The sequence below is a fragment of the Sturnira hondurensis genome, unplaced genomic scaffold (assembly GCF_014824575.4).
Source record: "Sturnira hondurensis isolate 20B ecotype Veracruz unplaced genomic scaffold, ASM1482457v3 Scaffold0010428, whole genome shotgun sequence".
Lineage (NCBI taxonomy): Eukaryota > Metazoa > Chordata > Mammalia > Chiroptera > Phyllostomidae > Sturnira > Sturnira hondurensis.
The window spans coordinates 2,487,816-2,506,204 of NW_028083059.1; the positions used below are offsets into that span (position 1 = coordinate 2,487,816).

Genomic DNA, 18,389 nt, shown 5'->3' on the forward strand with positions numbered 1-18,389 from the left:
GGGGACAGGTTCTCAGGAAGGAGATCAGACTTAGCCAATGTCATGTCTTGCTATAAATGAGAGACAGGGCCCTCTGGTGAGCTCCCAAAGGGACTTCCAGAGGCTGCCTTCCAGCACTCTTATTGAGAGAAAATAATCTCTTTTCTGACTGGAAAACAGCTTTGGCAATATTATGGAATATTATATTCAGAAAGAAACTAAAAATAAATTTGGGATGGTTGACTAAACCATGATTAGAAGGAACCCCTGAATTGAAACATGGTGTGACATTAATCCTGGTGGTCTCTTAAGAAAATGAACTCTAGACCTGGCTGGTGTGACTCAGTGGATTGAGCACTGGCCTATGAACTGAAAGGTCACTGGTTCGATTCCTAATCAGGGCACATGCCTGGATTTATATTTCTTTCACACATCGATGTTTCTCTCCCTCTTTTTCCCTGCCTTCACCTCTCTCTAAAAATAAATAAAAACATTTTTTAAAAAGTTAATTCTAAAAGGGAAGATTTTAAAAAGAACAGGGCCACTAGTAGCAAAGGTCCTAAGGTCTGTCTTTAATACTTAAAAAATAAAAGCAAAAACTATACTCAAGTTCCTGTAGCTCTCCTTCCTCCCTATCTGGTTTTCTGGGAGTGTTGTCAGCCTACAGTTTCCATTTACATTTCACCCACTTCCCCACCAGGCCGCTGCCGGCTGCCTCCTAACTGGCTGCCCAGGCTGCAATCCAGGTGAGATTTGATCTGACCTGGAGGAGGCCAGCCCTCCTTCTGTGAGTTATGCAGCGCACTCCTCCTACTGCTCTGGTGGTTCTGCATCTTCCGCTGAGTCACTTCATCCAAACCCAGGGATATGACCACCATCACCCGGATCTCCAGTTTCAATCCAGCAGTTCCCTTGAGCTTTAGATAGGCATAGCCAAGTGTCTACTGGACTGAGTCCTACTTTGTCACCTAATGAACCTCACATTCAACATGCTGAACTAGCCCTGGCTGGTGTAGCTCAGTGGATTGAGTGCAGGCTGCAAACCCATGGGTCTCTAGTTCGATTCCTAGTCACGGCACATGCCTGGGTTGCAGGCCAGGTCCCCAGTGGGGGCCATGTGCGAAGCAACCACACACTGATGTTTCTTTCCCTTTCTTTCTCTCTCCTTTACCCTCTCTCTAAAAATAAATAAACAAAATCTTCTAAAAAAACCCAAAACATGCTGACCTTTCTCAACAAGTTTCTTCCTATCCATATTGATTCCACATTCCTGACCTCATCCCATGTTCCCTGCTGGCTTTCCTTCAGAAACGTTTTTCTGTACCACCTCTCCCTAGGTCTGTGCCGGTCCCCCCACTGGGTTCCCAGATCCTGCTGGAACACAGTATTTATCATGCTACAGTTTAATCACTGATTTAAATCACTCATAGGGAGCACACAGTCTAGATGCCTCACATGCGCAGTTCACAGTAAGGTTCATGCTCCTTTGACAGCCTAATGTCCCTGCTGATCTGATAGGAGGCAGAGCTCAGGCAGTAATGCGAATGATGGGGAGAGGCTGTAAATACAGATAAAGCTTCGCTCACTAGCCCACCACTCACCTCTTGCTCTGCGGCTCAGTTCCTAAGAGGCCATAGACCGGTACCAGTCCATGACCTGGGGGTGGGTGCCTTGTCTGAAGGAGTCACAAAGATCTAGATGGACCTGAGCAACCAAAGAGGGAGAAAAGCAGGAGCCAGTGCCAGCATGGCTTAGGAGGAAGGCTACATGGAAAACAACAGGAGAGAGCCTAACTCACTGGACATTCTTTAAAAATTCTGATTACAAGCCCAAAGGAAGAAATAACAGTGCTCCTTGGCCCCCAGTTGTGAGCAGTTTGAATATTTACTTAACAGGCAGCCAACCAGGCCAGATGAACCAGGTGGATAACTCTCCAACATCTGTGAAGGTCCTTGTGAAAGGACTATTGTAGACACATTGTAGTTGTGCAGGTGACGATATAGATAATGAAACCCGGGTGAGAGCAATCCAGCAGCAAAGATGAAGAAAAGAATGTGCCTCAAAGATGAGGGGCAGGAAACACTATGAGACAGTAATTTTTTTAAACCATTGTTAAGTAAGGTTGCCTAAACTTGGAAAAGAAGGTAACAGGCACTTTTAATATCCCCAAGAGAGGTGGGGGAAATCCTTGCACTTCTAATTGAGGTTGTGCCAAATACAGGGTAGGCTAAAGTAGGTTTACATTTGTGAGTATGTGAAACACAGAGTTAATGAAGCTGTTGTAATAATCATAACCTGCATGTCTTTTTCCATATGAAAAACTGAAAGCCTACTTTTGCCCACTTCTGTATACAGATTAATTTGGAGAAAAAGCGACCTTTAAATGTTAATTCTTTCCTATGGACATAATAGAACTCATTTATTTGAGTTCTACTATGAACTCAAAGAAATGAGTTTTTTGCCCTTTGGTGAAGTTTCACCCACAGGTTTCTTTTATTTAAAGATGCTTCTTGTTGTTCATCTCAAGATGTCTTAGAGGTTTAGTTGCTTCCAGTCTTCAAAGCTATTGATTTATTTCATGTGAATTTTTTTAAAAATTGAGATATAACTGCCATGTAGCATTATATTAGAAACTAATTTCTTAAAGGAAATAAATACATTTGAAATTATTCTCTCCAAATCCAGGGAGAAAGAGAAGAGAGGGAGCAAATGGGGGGAAGTGGAGGAGAGAGAGAAGAAGAGAATAAAAGACTCCCCCAAAAAAGAGGAGGAAAAAGTTTGGGAAATAAAGAGAGGGTAAGTGAAGGTAAGCAAACGAGGACAGAAAGTAGCTGGGGGAATGGTCTGAATCTGCTTGTAGGTAGGACACACTGAAATGTCAGAGAACAGCAGGGCTGAAAAGCAGTTACAGAAAGAACGCAGAAGTGAGATAGAGCCGTGGTAGCAAGCAGGCTCCTGGACCTTGTCATCACAGCCCTGAAGGATCTGGGAAGAGCAGTCAGGAGGCAGGAGGCAGGAAGCAGGCCTCCGGGACACTTCGGAGAAGACAAAGGCACCCACAGTGGCTGGCTTGGCCAGCAGAGAACTCTGCATTTGAGCCTCCTCTCATTCCTCGGGTCGAACGCCCCTGTGCGAGGCACAGCCTGGCAACCTGATCTGCCTGAGAAAGGGCCCCCACACTGGGTACCGCACTGTGAGGACGGATTCCGGAGGACTTCCTGTGTGGCCCTGTCAGGGCAGCTGAGGAGGGCTCTAATACCCAGTGTCTAAGAAGGGCCCCTGAGTCTTTATACTATAATTAGCCAAGAGCCAGGCAACATTCTAGGTGACTCCAACAGCAGAAGAGGCTGGGAAAGACAGACTAAGGAACATAAGTTCAAATAAACAAGAAAGAAAAACACTCTCTTTTTCAGAATTATCTTTCGTTGTTGTTAGTTTCTACTTTAAGGAACATACCGACTTAAATTCCAGAAATTCCATTCCTTTGGCAACTTGATAAGCGAAGCAAAGAAGATCTTCAAATGTAAGCACATTCAAGTCTTCTTCTTCCTCCAGCCGCTTTTGGTTTTCATATTCAATTTTCTCTGTAAAATAGAACCGGTCCTCATTTTTGCCAAGACTCTAAGAAGGTGCTTGATCAGATCTCCGTGAGGTTATTAAAGCCACAGTTAGGTGAGGGGCCAAGATATGAGTGCAGGCCTCACGTCATGTTCCTGGTAACACAAGGGCTATTTATGCTGAGAATTATACAGCCTCTGAAGCGTCACCTAAAGACTCTTTTTGGTGGGAGGGATACATTACTACCTCCCTAGCTGGGCTGGTGATAGGTGGCCTCTGGGTCAGCCGAGGAGTCTCAGATCCTCTTCTTTTGCACTAGGTAGTTTGTCACATTGGGAGAGTGATTCACATCAACCGAACACATTGTACACTTAACGTTCTTCCAGTTAAACCTTCTCATAGTCTGATGAGAGAAGTGTCATTAGGCCCATTTTACAAACGAGAAAACTGTGGCTTGGATGGTTATATAATTCATCCAAAGTCACCCAGCCAGAAAGTGAAGGAACCCTAGGTTACCCCAACTCCTGCCTGACTCCAGAGCTCACTATCTTTCTTACTTCTCAGGGACTAGCATGGCTCTAATTAATTTACGACTTTTAAAAGAATAATATAACCAAATAAAATAGCCCTCGGTGTTTATTGGTTAAACATTGACATAGGATTCACAATACATAAACTATTGATTTTTACCTGCTTTTTAAAAAGTATATTGTATAGATTATGCTATTATAGTTTTCTCCCAATTTTTCTCCCCTTTATGCCCCTTTGCCCTCCACTCCTATACCCTCCAAACTCCCTCCCTTCCTTAGTTCATGTCCATGGATCATACACGTAAGCTCTCTGGCTTCCCTATTCCTATACTATTTTTTTGCCTACCAGTTATGCTTTTTATTCCCTGTACTTCTCCTGTTCCATTCTCCCCCCTCCTCCACCCCACTGAAAACCCTCCATGTGATCTCTATTTCTGTGATTCTGTTCCTGTTCTAGTTGCTTGGTTAGTTTGTTTTTGTTTTTTAGGTTCAGTTGTTGACAGTTGTGAGTTTGTTGTTCTTTTACTATTCATAGTCTTGATCTTCTTTTCCTCAGATAAGTCCCTTTAACATCCCATAGAATAAGGGCTTGGTGATGATGAACTCCTTTAACTTTACCTTATCTGGGAAGCACTTTATCTGCCCTCCCATTCTATCCAGCAAAGCTATCTTTTAGATCTTTAACTACTTTTAAAGCAACTATGCATTCATCAAGCTTATAGATAACTGTAGCAAAGTAAAACATATTTTTGCATTTACACATTCAAATAAAAGATAGCTAACACAGAATTCTTGTGTTCATTTCTACTTTTAAGTGCTACTAATTAGGATAAAATATTACCTTTGGGTTGAGATGAAGTCCCATTAAACCCTGAGTTCTGATCCGAGTCTTGGTGTGTTTGAACTTCTTGTGAACCAAGCATACTATTAAAAAATTATGATTTCATTATTTATGTACTTCTTCTAAGTAGACATTTTATTTTTAAAAATATGATTTATCAAAGAAATGACTTACAATCATAAATGGGCTTTTAAATTAAAAGCACAGCAGCAACTTGGTCATTTTTTGTGGAATTAAAAACACCTGTGTAATTGAGCTGGTCTAACTAGGCAAGGAGTGAGCCTGGTATCTGTATGGAGTCTAACACCTCAAAGATGACTTTGCTCAATTCTTTTTTTTTTAAGATTTTATTTATTTAACTTTAGAGGGGAAGGGAAGGAGAGAGGGAGAGAAATATCAATGTATGATTGCCTCTCCTGTGTCCCCTGCTGGGAACTGACCTGCAACCCAGGCATGTGCCCTGACTGGGAATCAAACAGCAATTGTGTGGTTCGCAGGCCTGCGCTCAATCCACTGAGCTACACCAGCCAGGGCGACTTTGCTCAATTCTTACCACAAGAAGACCTTACTACACGTGGAAAAAGATCCTACTACACGTGGGTGTCAAAGTCATATTTTGACACCCATATTTTGTAAAAGAAACAACTTTATTCTGTCCAACTTTATTCTTACCACAACTTTATTCTGTCCCCATCACATCACATCAGTGGAACTATCCTATTTTTTTAATCCATTTTATACTGGCTGGTGTGGCTCAGTGGACTGAGCACTGGCCTGGAAACCTAAATAAAGGTCGCCAGTTCAACTCCTAGTCAGGGCAGATGCCAGGGTTGTGGGACAGGTCCCCATTTGGGGGTTTGTAAGAGGCAACTGATCAATGTATCTCTCACACACATCTGTGTTTTTCTCCCTCTCTTTTTTCTTCCCTTCCCCTCTCTCTAAAAAATAAATACATGAAATCTTTTTTAAAAATCTCATTTATAAAAAAAAATACATCCAGTTTATAGATTTAGAGCTCTTTTGTGCAATATTCCAAGGACCTCTATGAACACATTCAGGACTTTGGAAAAAGTGTTCATTTTTTTTTTTTTTTTACTAATACCTGTCTGTTAACCAGGAGGTCAAAACTAAATATGTACGTAGAGTGTCATTTAGGCACAAGTGGGCAGAGATTGGCTCAGCTCCAGTGCCTGTCATGTGAGAAAGGTCTCATTGCTCCAAGCCAACAGGGAAACTCCAGGAATGAGAAGTGACTTTTCTAGGTCTTAGAACCCCCAGACTCCACGATACTAGAGTATGGGCCTTAGAAGCTGGCCAGAGTCTGTGAGATGTTTAACCATCACACTTTGTATGTGTCCTAGAATGCATCCTCACAAAACCTTGGCCTGTTCTCTTACCTGGAATTTGGATGTGACTGGAAAGTGGGGTAAAAACTGAAATTGTGTTCCTTGAAAATTTCCGTCCATGTCCTGTGAAATTTTTCTCTTTTACTTCTTAGATAGCTGAGAAGATCGCCATAGCAACAATATTCAAAAATCAAATAAACTGGCCCTGAAATGTGACCATTTTAATTGTAAGTAAAGAAATACCAAGTACGTTCTCAGACGTCTGTGTAGCGGGGAACAGCTCTGTGAGGGCTCACTTCTCCCCTGACTTTGGGAGAGTACGACTTGTTCTGAATCTGTCTCTTACACTTTAAATTCAGTGTCAGCCTTTCATTCAAACTCCTTTGGAAAGTACAATAGTTTTGTTCTTGCCTTCCACTATAGCCTTTGTACATGGGGCCTCATCAATAATCCCTGTCCACCTAGATTCTCCATTTTGCAACCGGAAATCATAAGCCAGCTGCATGATGAGCGCTTGGTCAGTAGATGCTGATTTGGCCTGAGGAGGGAGAAGTTTGTGCTTGGCTTAATCTCAGAGATCCATTTTCTCTTCTGCTCTTCTAGTCCCAGTCCCAGGCCAGCTGTCCCAGAAAGAATAACCCTGGTTTGGGTTATTTCTAGGCAGAAGTGAAAGAATCAGGGTGCGTGTTCCATTTAATTCTGAGAAAATAAAGTTTGACATCCCACCTGGGCTGTGCTTCTTTGAAGCAGCCAAGCCTGGCAGCCCTTCATAGTGGGGGAGGATGTAGAGAAAAACCCTACAAACTGTATACTTGCAATGTGGTGACTGTTATTACATAGGTTAGAATCATGGGGCATACTCCGATAAAGAGAGACAACTCCCATGTCTACACTGAGTCATCTGCTTATAGCACACTAATGTCTAACTCCACTTGGGCTTGAGGACCTATACTGTGACTGAGAGAAAACACATGAGAACAAATGCCCTCTTCGTCTTTAGGCTTAACTATATTAAACTAGGAATTTTCAGTGGGAATTGATTACCTGACTGTGTGCACGCCCCCAGCAGATTCACAATATTCTCATGGCTCCCCAGCCGGGTCAGCATTTTGAGCTCAGACATGAGAGCTTCTCGTTCGCAGCTGTCTGCTTTTTCTGTCCATGGAAGAGAATAAATGTAAAACTAAAGTAAGATGGGAATTGTAGGTCATTTAATGAATTAAAACTTTCCTCAGTTCAGAGCAGATTTGCATAAAATTTCCAAAAATACATAAACTACTACACAAATATTGAATAATATGCTGCTTTAAGACAGATTTCAAAGACTGTAATACTATGAAAGTTGAATCTAAAATGTGTCTTTCTTTTGGGTATCCCTCTACCAAAATAAAAAAATCCTTAATACTGACCCTCAAAAAGAAAAACAGAACAAAACAAGAACAGTAGCTTTTTCTCCACAGAAATTAATACATATGCTGAAGGAAAAACATTTTTTTTTGACTCTTGAATTTGTTGGATTCATAGAGAAATGAGACAGGAGAAATTCATAGAGAAATGTCAGTGTGGGTGGCTGACTCCAGCCTGTTGGTCCCCAGGTCTACAACCTTAAATCTGTAAGTGGGTCAATGGTGAAGGGGTGAAAAGGACCACTTCTCAGTAACTAAATTCTCCAGAGACTCATTAATTGATAGTGAGAAATGGAACTAATGAGTAGGTTAGAATGTATCCACTGGCCTATGCATTCTTTCCCTGGAGAAAACGTCTAGATAGTTTGGCAAATTGTACTTATGCTTAGAAGCATAAGGGGGGGAGTCATTACTGAGGAACTCAGAGGTCTTGTGTCACTGAGGCTCACGTGCCAGCTGGCCAAGGAACCCTTGCCCAGGTGGGTGCTGGGGCCCTAGAGACAACAACAGGGTCTTCAGTCTTCCCTCTCCAGGTTCCAGGTTCCAGGTTCCAAGCACCAGGCACCCACCCCTCTGTTAATTTACTATTTCTTATGAACATAGTCTTTTCTTTATATTCAATGAAGATTTAATTAGCTATTTCCAGGTCTCTTTATTTTGCCCTGGAAGACATCCCAGCCTTTACTGTGGTGTTTTTCCAGAGTGCCAATGCCATCAGGGGGACCTTATCTCCAACATCTTGGCTTGGGCATGAGATTCATCACTTGCACATTGTGACCCACTATCACCTCATGTCTTCTGCTGCTGCTTCATGTTTTGTAAGGACCTGTGGCTTTCAATTGTCCATGTCTTATTCCTCATTACCAAAATAATACATTTTATGGCNGCCTATGCATTCTTTCCCTGGAGAAAACGTCTAGATAGTTTGGCAAATTGTACTTATGCTTAGAAGCATAAGGGGGGGAGTCATTACTGAGGAACTCAGAGGTCTTGTGTCACTGAGGCTCACGTGCCAGCTGGCCAAGGAACCCTTGCCCAGGTGGGTGCTGGGGCCCTAGAGACAACAACAGGGTCTTCAGTCTTCCCTCTCCAGGTTCCAGGTTCCAGGTTCCAAGCACCAGGCACCCACCCCTCTGTTAATTTACTATTTCTTATGAACATAGTCTTTTCTTTATATTCAGTGAAGATTTAATTAGCTATTTCCAGGTCTCTTTATTTTGCCCTGGAAGACATCCCAGCCTTTACTGTGGTGTTTTTCCAGAGTGCCGATGCCATCAGGGGGACCTTATCTCCAACATCTTGGCTTGAGCATGAGATTCATCACTTGCACATTGTGACCCACTAGCACCTCATGTCTTCTGCTGCTGCTTCATGTTTTGTAAGGACCTGTGGCTTTCAATTGTCCATGTCTTATTCCTCATTACCAAAATAATACATTTTATGGCATGCTTAACATTTTCAGAGCACTTTCATATACCATTACCTGAAACTCATTCATTCATTCATTGAACAAGTGTTTGTTGAGTGCCTACTATGTATGAAGCAATGTGTCGAGCATTGGGGGAATAAATGACAGACAAGACAGAGCCCCTGCCTTCCTGGAGCTTAGAGTCTCCTGGAAAAGGGAGACATGTGAACGAACAACTACAATATAGTGTGATAAATGCAACGTGGCAAATGAAAGGAAAGGTGCTGTGGGGTCACACCAGAGGGACACTAACCTAGCCTTCAGAGAGGCAGGGAAAGAGACACCAAATGTATATGTTGAGACCCAGATGGTCAAAAATTACCCAGGTCAATGCACAGTGAGGAGGTAGAGAGAAGAACACTTTGTATGGAAAGAACAGGACAGGCAAAGACCAAGGAACAAGAGACCAAAGCAAAACAGATACAGACTCTGTCCTCCTGAGGCTTACAGACTAGTGTGGCAAATAAGACATTGATTGAGTAATTAAGCAAAGATATAGTTACATATTGTGATAAATTCTATGGGCAAAGAGTCTACAGAGAGCTAAGACAGCATGTAGCGAGGCACTTGATCTTGTCTTTGGTTTGAAGGTCAGTTTCCCTGAGGGAGTGATATTTAAGCTGAGATCTGAAGGATGAGTGGAAGAGAACACTGTGGAAGGGGAAGGGTGAGAGAGAGGGTCAGACTGTGCTGGGTTCCCGGACAGGAGGGAGCACAGAGCTCTGGAGGAACTGAAAGAAGTCCGGGAGTACAGGGTGGGGGGCTGAGCAGACAAGTAACCATGTAGGTCTGTATAGTGTATTTCAAGAGCAACTGAAAGCAAGTGGAAATGTTAGATAGGAAAATGATAGGATCTTCCTTGCATTTCATAGCCATCATCGGAACTTCAGTATAGAGAATCTGAAAGGAAGTAGGAATGCACATGGAGTAGCTGCTTGGAAGGCTATGGCAGCTCTTCAGAAGAGATAACCTTGGACTAGGGTGGTAGTAATAGAGATAAGAGAGAGGATGGATTCAAAAGACACTAAGCAGAAATCTGATGGGAATAGTTTCTGGGGTGCTAGAATGGGGATGATTTCAAAGATGAGTCCTAGGTTTCTGGTTTGCCCAATTGTGTGGACAGTGGCAAGTCATGGGTACTCAGACCAATTACTGAAAAGGGAGTATTGGTGGAAGGCTGGGGTTGGAGGAATTCAGTTATGGTGAGCTGAATTAATGGGGCTTCTCAGACAGCTAAGCATTTGGACATATGCCCCTGAGGCTTAGGCGGAAGGTGCAAACATGAGAACCACTGGTGTGCCAGGTAAAGTCCTGGGTGTGGCTGAGCTGGCCTAGGGTGAGCACGTGGAGTGAAGGTGGCAGGAGGTGCAGCAGCCGCAAGCTTCCTGGAACTCCACATAAAGAGCTGGGCAGAAGGCGAGCTGGAAAAGGGTTGTGAAGCAGTGAGTGAGTTGGGAGGAAATCCAGAAAAAGTGGTGACAAGGAAACCAAAAGAAAAAAGGCTTTTAAGAGGAGAAAAGTCAATCCTGCTGATTTATGTTAAAACTTCAAGTTCCATGAGAACAGAAAGATGTCCATTAAACTTCAGTTCACTGGAAGTTACTGACCACCTTAGCAAAAGCCAGTGGGGTGGGGAAGGGGGATCCTGCAAAATGAGCAAAGCTGAGGCGGGTGATGGAGGTGGGAGCCAGATGGGATTGGATGGGGTAAGGGGTGAGAAACAATACAGAGAGCTCCAATATGCTCTTCCACCCAAAGTCTGTGTCAAAATGGCATCAACGACAACTTCCTGTAGTAACACTATTCCCAAATACAGAAGCCCCCACCCCCACCCCAACAACAACAAAACACTAAACAAGAAGAGGAAGAAGAGGTGGAGTTCTGGATTCATGACTTGCATGTTGTACTCACAATTTGGTTGGCACTAACCCCAACTCACTTCCTTTTCAGCTTTGAAGAATGGTGAGCAGTACCCACAAAAATGATGGAAAAGAGAAGGAGAGGAGAAAGCCTGCACCGCCCATCTTTGTGGCTATCATTCCACTGTACCTTTCAGCATTTTGACAGCAACCTGGATGGAGACTCCTGTTTTACTAATTCCATAAGCTGTTGCATTCATCACTTTTCCAAAAGCACCTGATCCTAGTACCTTCCCTGTAAGATAAATGGTGAATGAGTGCAGGTTCAAGATTTTCCCACAAGAAAGGGCATGCTATGGAAACATCTGGAACATCCAATTCTTACCAAATTCCAAGTTTTCTCTTGGAAACTCCCATTCAAGATCATATTCATATTCTCTGAAATCAATGTAAAAGTACTCATTATCCAAAGAACCAGTCACCTGCACCATCTGCAGTTGGCTTTCATACCTATATTGCTTCAGAGATGAAATAACAAGTCAGCAACAGGCAGCTCTTCAGAAAGAGGAAACCATGATAAACTGTTACCTTTTAGTTTTGGGGGGGGTTGGTTTGGTTTTGTTTTTTTACCTTTTTGTACTTGTGACAAAGTAGCATGGTTAAAACAGCGATGAAGGGGAGACAGAGCCCAATGGTTGCATAGAATGAGATGTTGTCCTGAAGAAAAGGGAAGGGATCTGCAAGAACAAAACAAAAGTGTCGCCAAGCAGTGACTTAGGATTCCCGACTGATCTGATAGGGAAAGCACATCACCATCTCACATATCCTGTTTAAGTCATCAGGCTTTGCATCTTCTCAAGTTCTCTGCAAATGTTCCACTCCCCATGGAAAATCAGGCCATGGTAGTATAAAGGACAAGTTTCCTCCCTAGACAATTTTTATGATCCTGTACCAATTCTTAAAAATCATAGCATTATAGGAATTATATCTACTTTAACCCACAGGATAGACAAGCCAGATAAAAAAAGATATTGAAGGTATTATATTGTATGACAATGGAGAAATGAGTTATAGGGTGCTGGTGATTCTGAATAAGTGTAGGCAGCTAGGCTTCAGAATTAACTTAGGATGGCTCTAAAAAAACAAAACTAAAAATTATAAAACAACAAACTAAAGGCACATAAGGAGATTAAGCAGAAGGGAAAATGGCAGCAACTCCAAATTACTAAATCTGTTTTTCTAAAATTGAGCCTCTCGGGAGATATTCACTGCTCTGGGAGTTTGTGGTTCTATCTACATCACTCTAACCTGTGAGTCATAATAATGTTCCACAGAAGTCACTCTGCCCCTGAACTACACAACAATGTAGGTTCAGTGGGGATTCCTGCCTGACTCAAAAAGCCTTCTGGTATCACACACTGAACTTCTACGTTCTTATAAAATCCCCCAGACAAAAATGAACAACAGGGACTAACTTCTAGTGGGGAATTCCTGAAGGTGGTGCATTACAATAGCAGCTGCTGTGTACCTGGTGAGCTTAAATGGATTGTTTCACAAGCTGTGCCCAGGGAATTAAATGCACAGCACATCACAAGAAACCCTTTGATGGCTTCACTCATGTTCAGAGTACTGTTCGATAGCCACTGTCCAGATACTTTTCCATTAGCCTTTTTATTCCAAATTCCTTCCGTGATTTCTTCTGTGCAGCTGAAAAGAAGTGACAGACAGAGAGGTAGGTTAGGTAGGTGGGGCTGTCATCACACTGGAAGTTGGGGTTTCTCTAAGTGAGCTTGAAAAGATATTCATCTATCATGAGTTATCAGAAATGATCTATGACCACATAGAATTATGGTGGATTCAGAGGTATGCATTTGAAATACTTCATCATTTCTTCTTAAAAGAGCCAATATGTCAAGGAGAGTGTGAATTTCATGTTCTTCCAACTCAAGAGATGTCAGTGTCTTTTTTTGTTTTTTGATGTGAAAGGAAAGTAGTCTCTATTCAAAAGCAGATACTGAAGCGTATCAAGTCACAGCTTTAATCACTTAGGCCTATCAATTAGGGCTAAACTCTAACACCTGAATTGTCCTACTGTTTTCCTGTTAGTTTCTATGGTCATCTTGTTTCTATAGGGTTAGTTTACAAACTAAAAACAATGTAATACACAAAAACTACACAAGAACTGGAGGAACAACAACAAAGACAGCCCAGAGCAAGTAGAAGAAAGGAGATAACCAAGACTAGAGCAGAATTAAATGACATAGAGGCTAAAAGCACAATTCTAAGGATCAATAAATCCAGAAGCTGGTTCTTTGAAAAGATAAAATTGACAAGCCTGTAAGCCAGGGTGTCAAACTCATTTTCACTGGTGGCCACATCAGCCTTGAGGTTGCCTTCAAAGGATCTAAATAATTTTAGGACTATATAGATGTAACTACTCCTTAACTGTTAAGGAGCTGAAATTACATTCAGCCCTTTGAAGGCAACCACAAGGCTAAAGTGGCCCCCAGGGAAATGAGTTTGACAGACCTCCTTTAAGCACATTCATCAAGAAAAAAAGAGCAAGGACCAAAATAAACACAATTAGAAATGAAAGAGGAGAGATTACAACTGATACCACAGAAATACCAAGGATTGTAGGAAATTATTACAAAGAACTATATACCAAGAAATTTGAAAACCTGGGTGAAATGGACAAATTTCTAGAAAAATATAATCTTACAAAACTCAATGAAGAAGCAGAAAGCCTGAATAGATTAATAGTAGCTGACAAAATTGAAGCAGTAATCAAAAAACTCCCAACACACAAAAGCCCTGGACCAGACAGTTTCATAGGAGAATTCTACAAAGCACTTAAGGAAAAGCTAACCCCCATCCTTCACAGACTATTAAAAAAAAATCCAAGAAGACAGAAGACTCAAACTGTTTTTATGAAGCCAGCATCATCTTAATCCCCAAACCAGGTGAAGACACAACAAATAAAGGAAACTATAGGCCAATATTGCTGGTGAACAGAGATGTTAAAATCCTCAACAAAACATTGGCAAACTGCATTCACTTTAAAAGATCATACACCTTGATCAAGTGGGATTCATCCCAGGGATGCAAGGATGGCACAGTATTTGCAAATCAATAAATGTAATACATCACATAAACAAAAGGAAAGACAAAAATCATATGATCATAAAATAGATGTGGAAAAAGCATTTAATAAGGTACAGCATCCATTTATGATAAAAACACTCAGCAAAGTGGGAAGAGAGGGAGCATTCCTCAACATAATAAAGGCCACATATGAGAGACCTGCAGCCAACATCATATTCAATGGGCAAAAACTAAAAGCTTTCTGGACTTCCAGCCAAGATGGAGGTGTAGGTAGAAACACTGTGCCTCCTCGCACAACCAAGTTTAAAGACAACAAAGTTTTAGCAACAAAAACGCAACCAAAACACAGAAAATTGAACTATACGGAAGTCCGACAACAACGAACCGTTCAGCCAGACTGGTAAGAGGGGCGGAGGCAGCGGCTGGCAGAGCGGGGTTGGGCTGGAAAACTCGGCCAGACCGACCCAGGCGCACAGGCAGCGGTTGGCAGATCCCAGGCATGGGGTTGTAGCAGGTAGACCCAGTGAGGGTGCAAGGTGGCAGGCTGAATGAGGTCACACATTCGCACGCAGATAAACCAGGCAAAGGAGCAAGCAGTGAGACAGACCCTGCAGGCCCCAACAGTGGAAAGCAGCAGAGGGGACCACCACTGCCCCTCTTTGACCGCGCCCTCACAGCGTTGCAACCCAGTGACTGAGTTACCCCGCCCTGGTGAACACCTAGGGCTCTGCCCCTCATACATAACAGGCACGAACAGTCCAAAATATGGCTCAAGAAGAACTCAAAGGCCCAGAGCCAATAACTCTAAGCAACCAAGAAATAGCCAACCTATCAGATGCACAGTTCAAAATACTGGTGATCAGGATGCTCACTGAACTGGTTGATTTTAGTCACAAATTAGAGGAACAAATGAAGGCTAAACTAAGTGAAATGAAGGGAAATGCACAGGAAACCAATAGTGATGGAAAGGAAACTGGGACTCAAATCAAGGGAGTGGACCAGAGGGAAGAAAGAAATGACCAAACAGAAAAATATGAAGAAACAAGAATTCAAAAAAATGAGGAGAGGCTTAGGAACCTCCAGGACATCTTTAAACATGCCAACATCCAAATTATAGGGGTACCAGAAGGGGAAAAGGAAGAGCAACAACTGGAAAACTTATTTGAACAAATAATAAAGGAGAACTTCCCCGGTCTGGCAAAGGAAATAGACTTCCAGGAAATCCAGGAAGCTCAGAGAGTCCCAAAGAACTTGGACCCAAGAAGGAACACACCAAGCCACATCATAGTTACATTAGACAAGATTAAAATGAAGGAGAGATTCCTAGAAGCAGCAAGAGATAAGGGGACAGTCGTCTACAAAGGAGTTCCCATCAGACTGTCAGCGGATTTCTCAAAAGAGACCTTACAGGCAAGAGGGGGCTGGAAAGAAGTATTCCAAGTCATGAAATCCAAAGACCTACAGCCAAGATTGCTTTATCCAGCAAAACTTTCATTTAGAATGGAAGGACAGATAAAATGCTTCTCAGATAAGGTCAAATTCGAGGAGTTCATCATCACCAAGCCCTTATTATAAGAAATGTTAAAGGGACTTATCTAAGAAAAAGAAGATAAAAATATGAACAGTGAAAGGACAGCAAACTCACAGTTATTAACAATCACACCTAAACAAAAGCAAACCAAGAGGACAGCTAGATCAGGAGTGGAACCATAGAAATGAAGAACACATGGAGGGTTAGCAACAGGTGAGTGGGAGGAGGAGAAGGGGGGAGAAGGTACAGAGAATAAGTAGCATAGATGGTAGGTAGAAAATAGATATGGGGGGAGGGCAAGAATAGTGGGGGAAATATAGAATCTAAGGAACTTGTGACACATGGATATAAACGAAAGGAGGGGAATAGTGGGGAAGGAGTGTGCAGGGTGGAGGGGAATGAAGGGGGAAATGGGACAACTGTAATGGCAAAATCAATAAAATATATTAAAAAGAAAAAAAAACTCAAAGCATTTCCACTAAGATTAGGAACAAGATGCCAGTGTCTTGATTACTTGGGAGATTTGTCTGAACACTTCTTCCAGGTCCAAGATGGTAATGGATAGCCATCTGAGGAACAAGAGGCATAACCTGCTGATGATTCCTTGCTCAGAACATGAGGTTTCCCTGTAGAGAATAACATGAAAAATAAGCTCACAAAAAACAGTACTTTACAGAAATGGTTTCAAAGTCAGCTTTGTATAGGTGGCCCATTTACTCCAAGCAGTTTGTGCTTCTGGGAGGGTTTCTCATGCAGGACGACACAAGGTTTTTGGTTGTTTTCTCTTTTCCCATCATGTAACCTTCTGCAGAGGCAGCCTGACTGCCTGTCCACATAACACCACTTTCCCATTGCTAGGTTCCATAGACAGCTAAGGTGTAGACCTCTATCTACCTCAAAATAACTCTTAGCTTCAGAAGTAGCTACAACACTTCCAGTGAAATGTACTCTTATCTTTGTACAAATCAGAGAAACAAAAATATTAAAATGAGTAAAAAGCAGGTAATATGATGCCTGGCCTTTCCCTAACACGACCTTTCAAAGTACTAAAGTCAACAGTCACAACACTAAACACATTCACAGAGCACATGGAATAAGTCTCTTGGCTTCAAAGAATGAACACAGAAAAAGATATATGTAAAAACAAAGCCAGTAGGTATGAAAGTGAAATTTCAAAACACTTCAGTATATGAGAAGTCTTACATCAGTGCCTGTAAATCATTACTTAGCTCTTTCAGGTCATAGTTAATTAATAGTTAAGGAATTATAAGGTTAAAATTAAATTTCTCGATAATTTAACTTACTTCTTACATGCAGCGTGAACATTTTTGTGAACCGGGCATCATCATTTTCTGCATGGAATATGTATTCTCCTGGCTGGTGCTTGTGGTTGCAAAACTTAGATACACTGTTTTAAAAAGAATTGAAGACAGACTTAGCACAATTCTTACAGGAGATGCTGAAATGAATGATGGTGTGCATGGCAGGAATCTCCCTTAGACATTCACTCTCTAAAGTTCAATGGACAAGGACTATCTGTGTGCTTGGCCCTTCTCACTCAAAGTATGGTTAGTGGGCAGGCGGCAGCAGCACCTGTGTTATCTGTCAGTTTGTTAGAAATACAAAATTGGGCTCCAACCCAAGCCTACTGACTCAGAGTCTGAATTTTACCATGATTTCCATGTGATTCCTATGCAAATTAAAAGTTGAGACACACTGATCTAGGCTGAGGCTCCTCAGAGAGACAAGAAGATTCCCACCCCTGCTATTCTACACACTCTGGACTAGTCCAAATTCCCAGAAATATGGAAAAACCTCTGTGCTGGAGGACCCCATAACTCCCTTGCTTCCTAAAAGAATGGTTCTCTGGCATTGGTCCAAGCCAAACCTATGACCAACCCTTGACTTAAATAGCAATTAACAGCGATGAGGACTCAAATTAACTGAATTTGTACAAAATCTTTGGGCAATCTCAGCAGGCTCTAATATCCACTCGGAATGCTCATCAACCACTCAACACATTTTGACACAGATAACTTGACCTTGGGGGTTATCCCCCATATCTGTCATGCATATGGCAGATTGTAGTGGGATGTGGGACAGTATAAGAGAGGTAGGGGAGTGAGGATCTGTTGAATATGCCTTTATGCATTGAAGAAATAAAAAAGTTCCCTTCCCTGAGTGGTGGCTCAGTAGGTTGGGTGTCTTCCCACAAAGCAACAGGTTGAAGGTCGCTGGTTAGATACGCAGTCAGGGCACATGCTTGGGTTGCAGGCCAGGTCCCTCGTTGGGAGTGTGAGAAGCAACTGTTCGATGTTTCTCCCTCATGTCTATGTTTCTCTCCCTCTCTTTCTTCCTCCCTTCCCCTTTCTCTAAAAGATACATATATTGATGTATAAAGATTTTTAAAAGTTTCCCTTACATTAAAAAAATATAAGGCTTTTTCAGAGGTTATTTAGTTAGTCTTCATCTATACAGCCTACTTATAATGAAAAAAAAAAACAACAAAAAACAAAGACTGGGTATGGGCAAGGTAGAAACATAAACAAGAGGACCAGAGTGAGGGCCAGCCATAAACTAGGAGCTATAGAGGATGCAAAAAACATAAAATATGGCTCCTGTCCTCAAAAGTATATCCAGGTAGGTGGACAAAAGTACATAAATAGAATAGTTATAACATTAAACAATATAATAAGGCCAAGAGAAGATAAGTGGATCAGAGGCCAGTAGAGATGAGTCAAATTTCAATGGCTTCGTAGAAGTGGG

The 18,389-nt window shown here is 42.0% G+C and overlaps 1 protein-coding gene across 1 annotated transcript in view; it reads right to left on the reverse strand.

The window, feature by feature from the left end:
* The window catches only part of FLT3 (fms related receptor tyrosine kinase 3), a 61,180-nt gene that overhangs the window by 7,283 nt on the left and 35,508 nt on the right, over positions 1-18,389 (reverse strand). Inside the window, exons 10-19 of the mRNA XM_037058889.1 lie at positions 16,928-17,031; positions 16,138-16,249; positions 12,516-12,694; positions 11,618-11,724; positions 11,373-11,505; positions 11,178-11,282; positions 7,299-7,409; positions 6,306-6,459; positions 4,909-4,991; positions 3,436-3,563 (exon numbers count right to left, since the gene is read on the reverse strand). Of these exons, the coding sequence (XP_036914784.1) occupies positions 3,436-3,563; positions 4,909-4,991; positions 6,306-6,459; positions 7,299-7,409; positions 11,178-11,282; positions 11,373-11,505; positions 11,618-11,724; positions 12,516-12,694; positions 16,138-16,249; positions 16,928-17,031 (1,216 nt within the window). The remainder of the gene's footprint in view (positions 1-3,435; positions 3,564-4,908; positions 4,992-6,305; positions 6,460-7,298; positions 7,410-11,177; positions 11,283-11,372; positions 11,506-11,617; positions 11,725-12,515; positions 12,695-16,137; positions 16,250-16,927; positions 17,032-18,389) is intronic.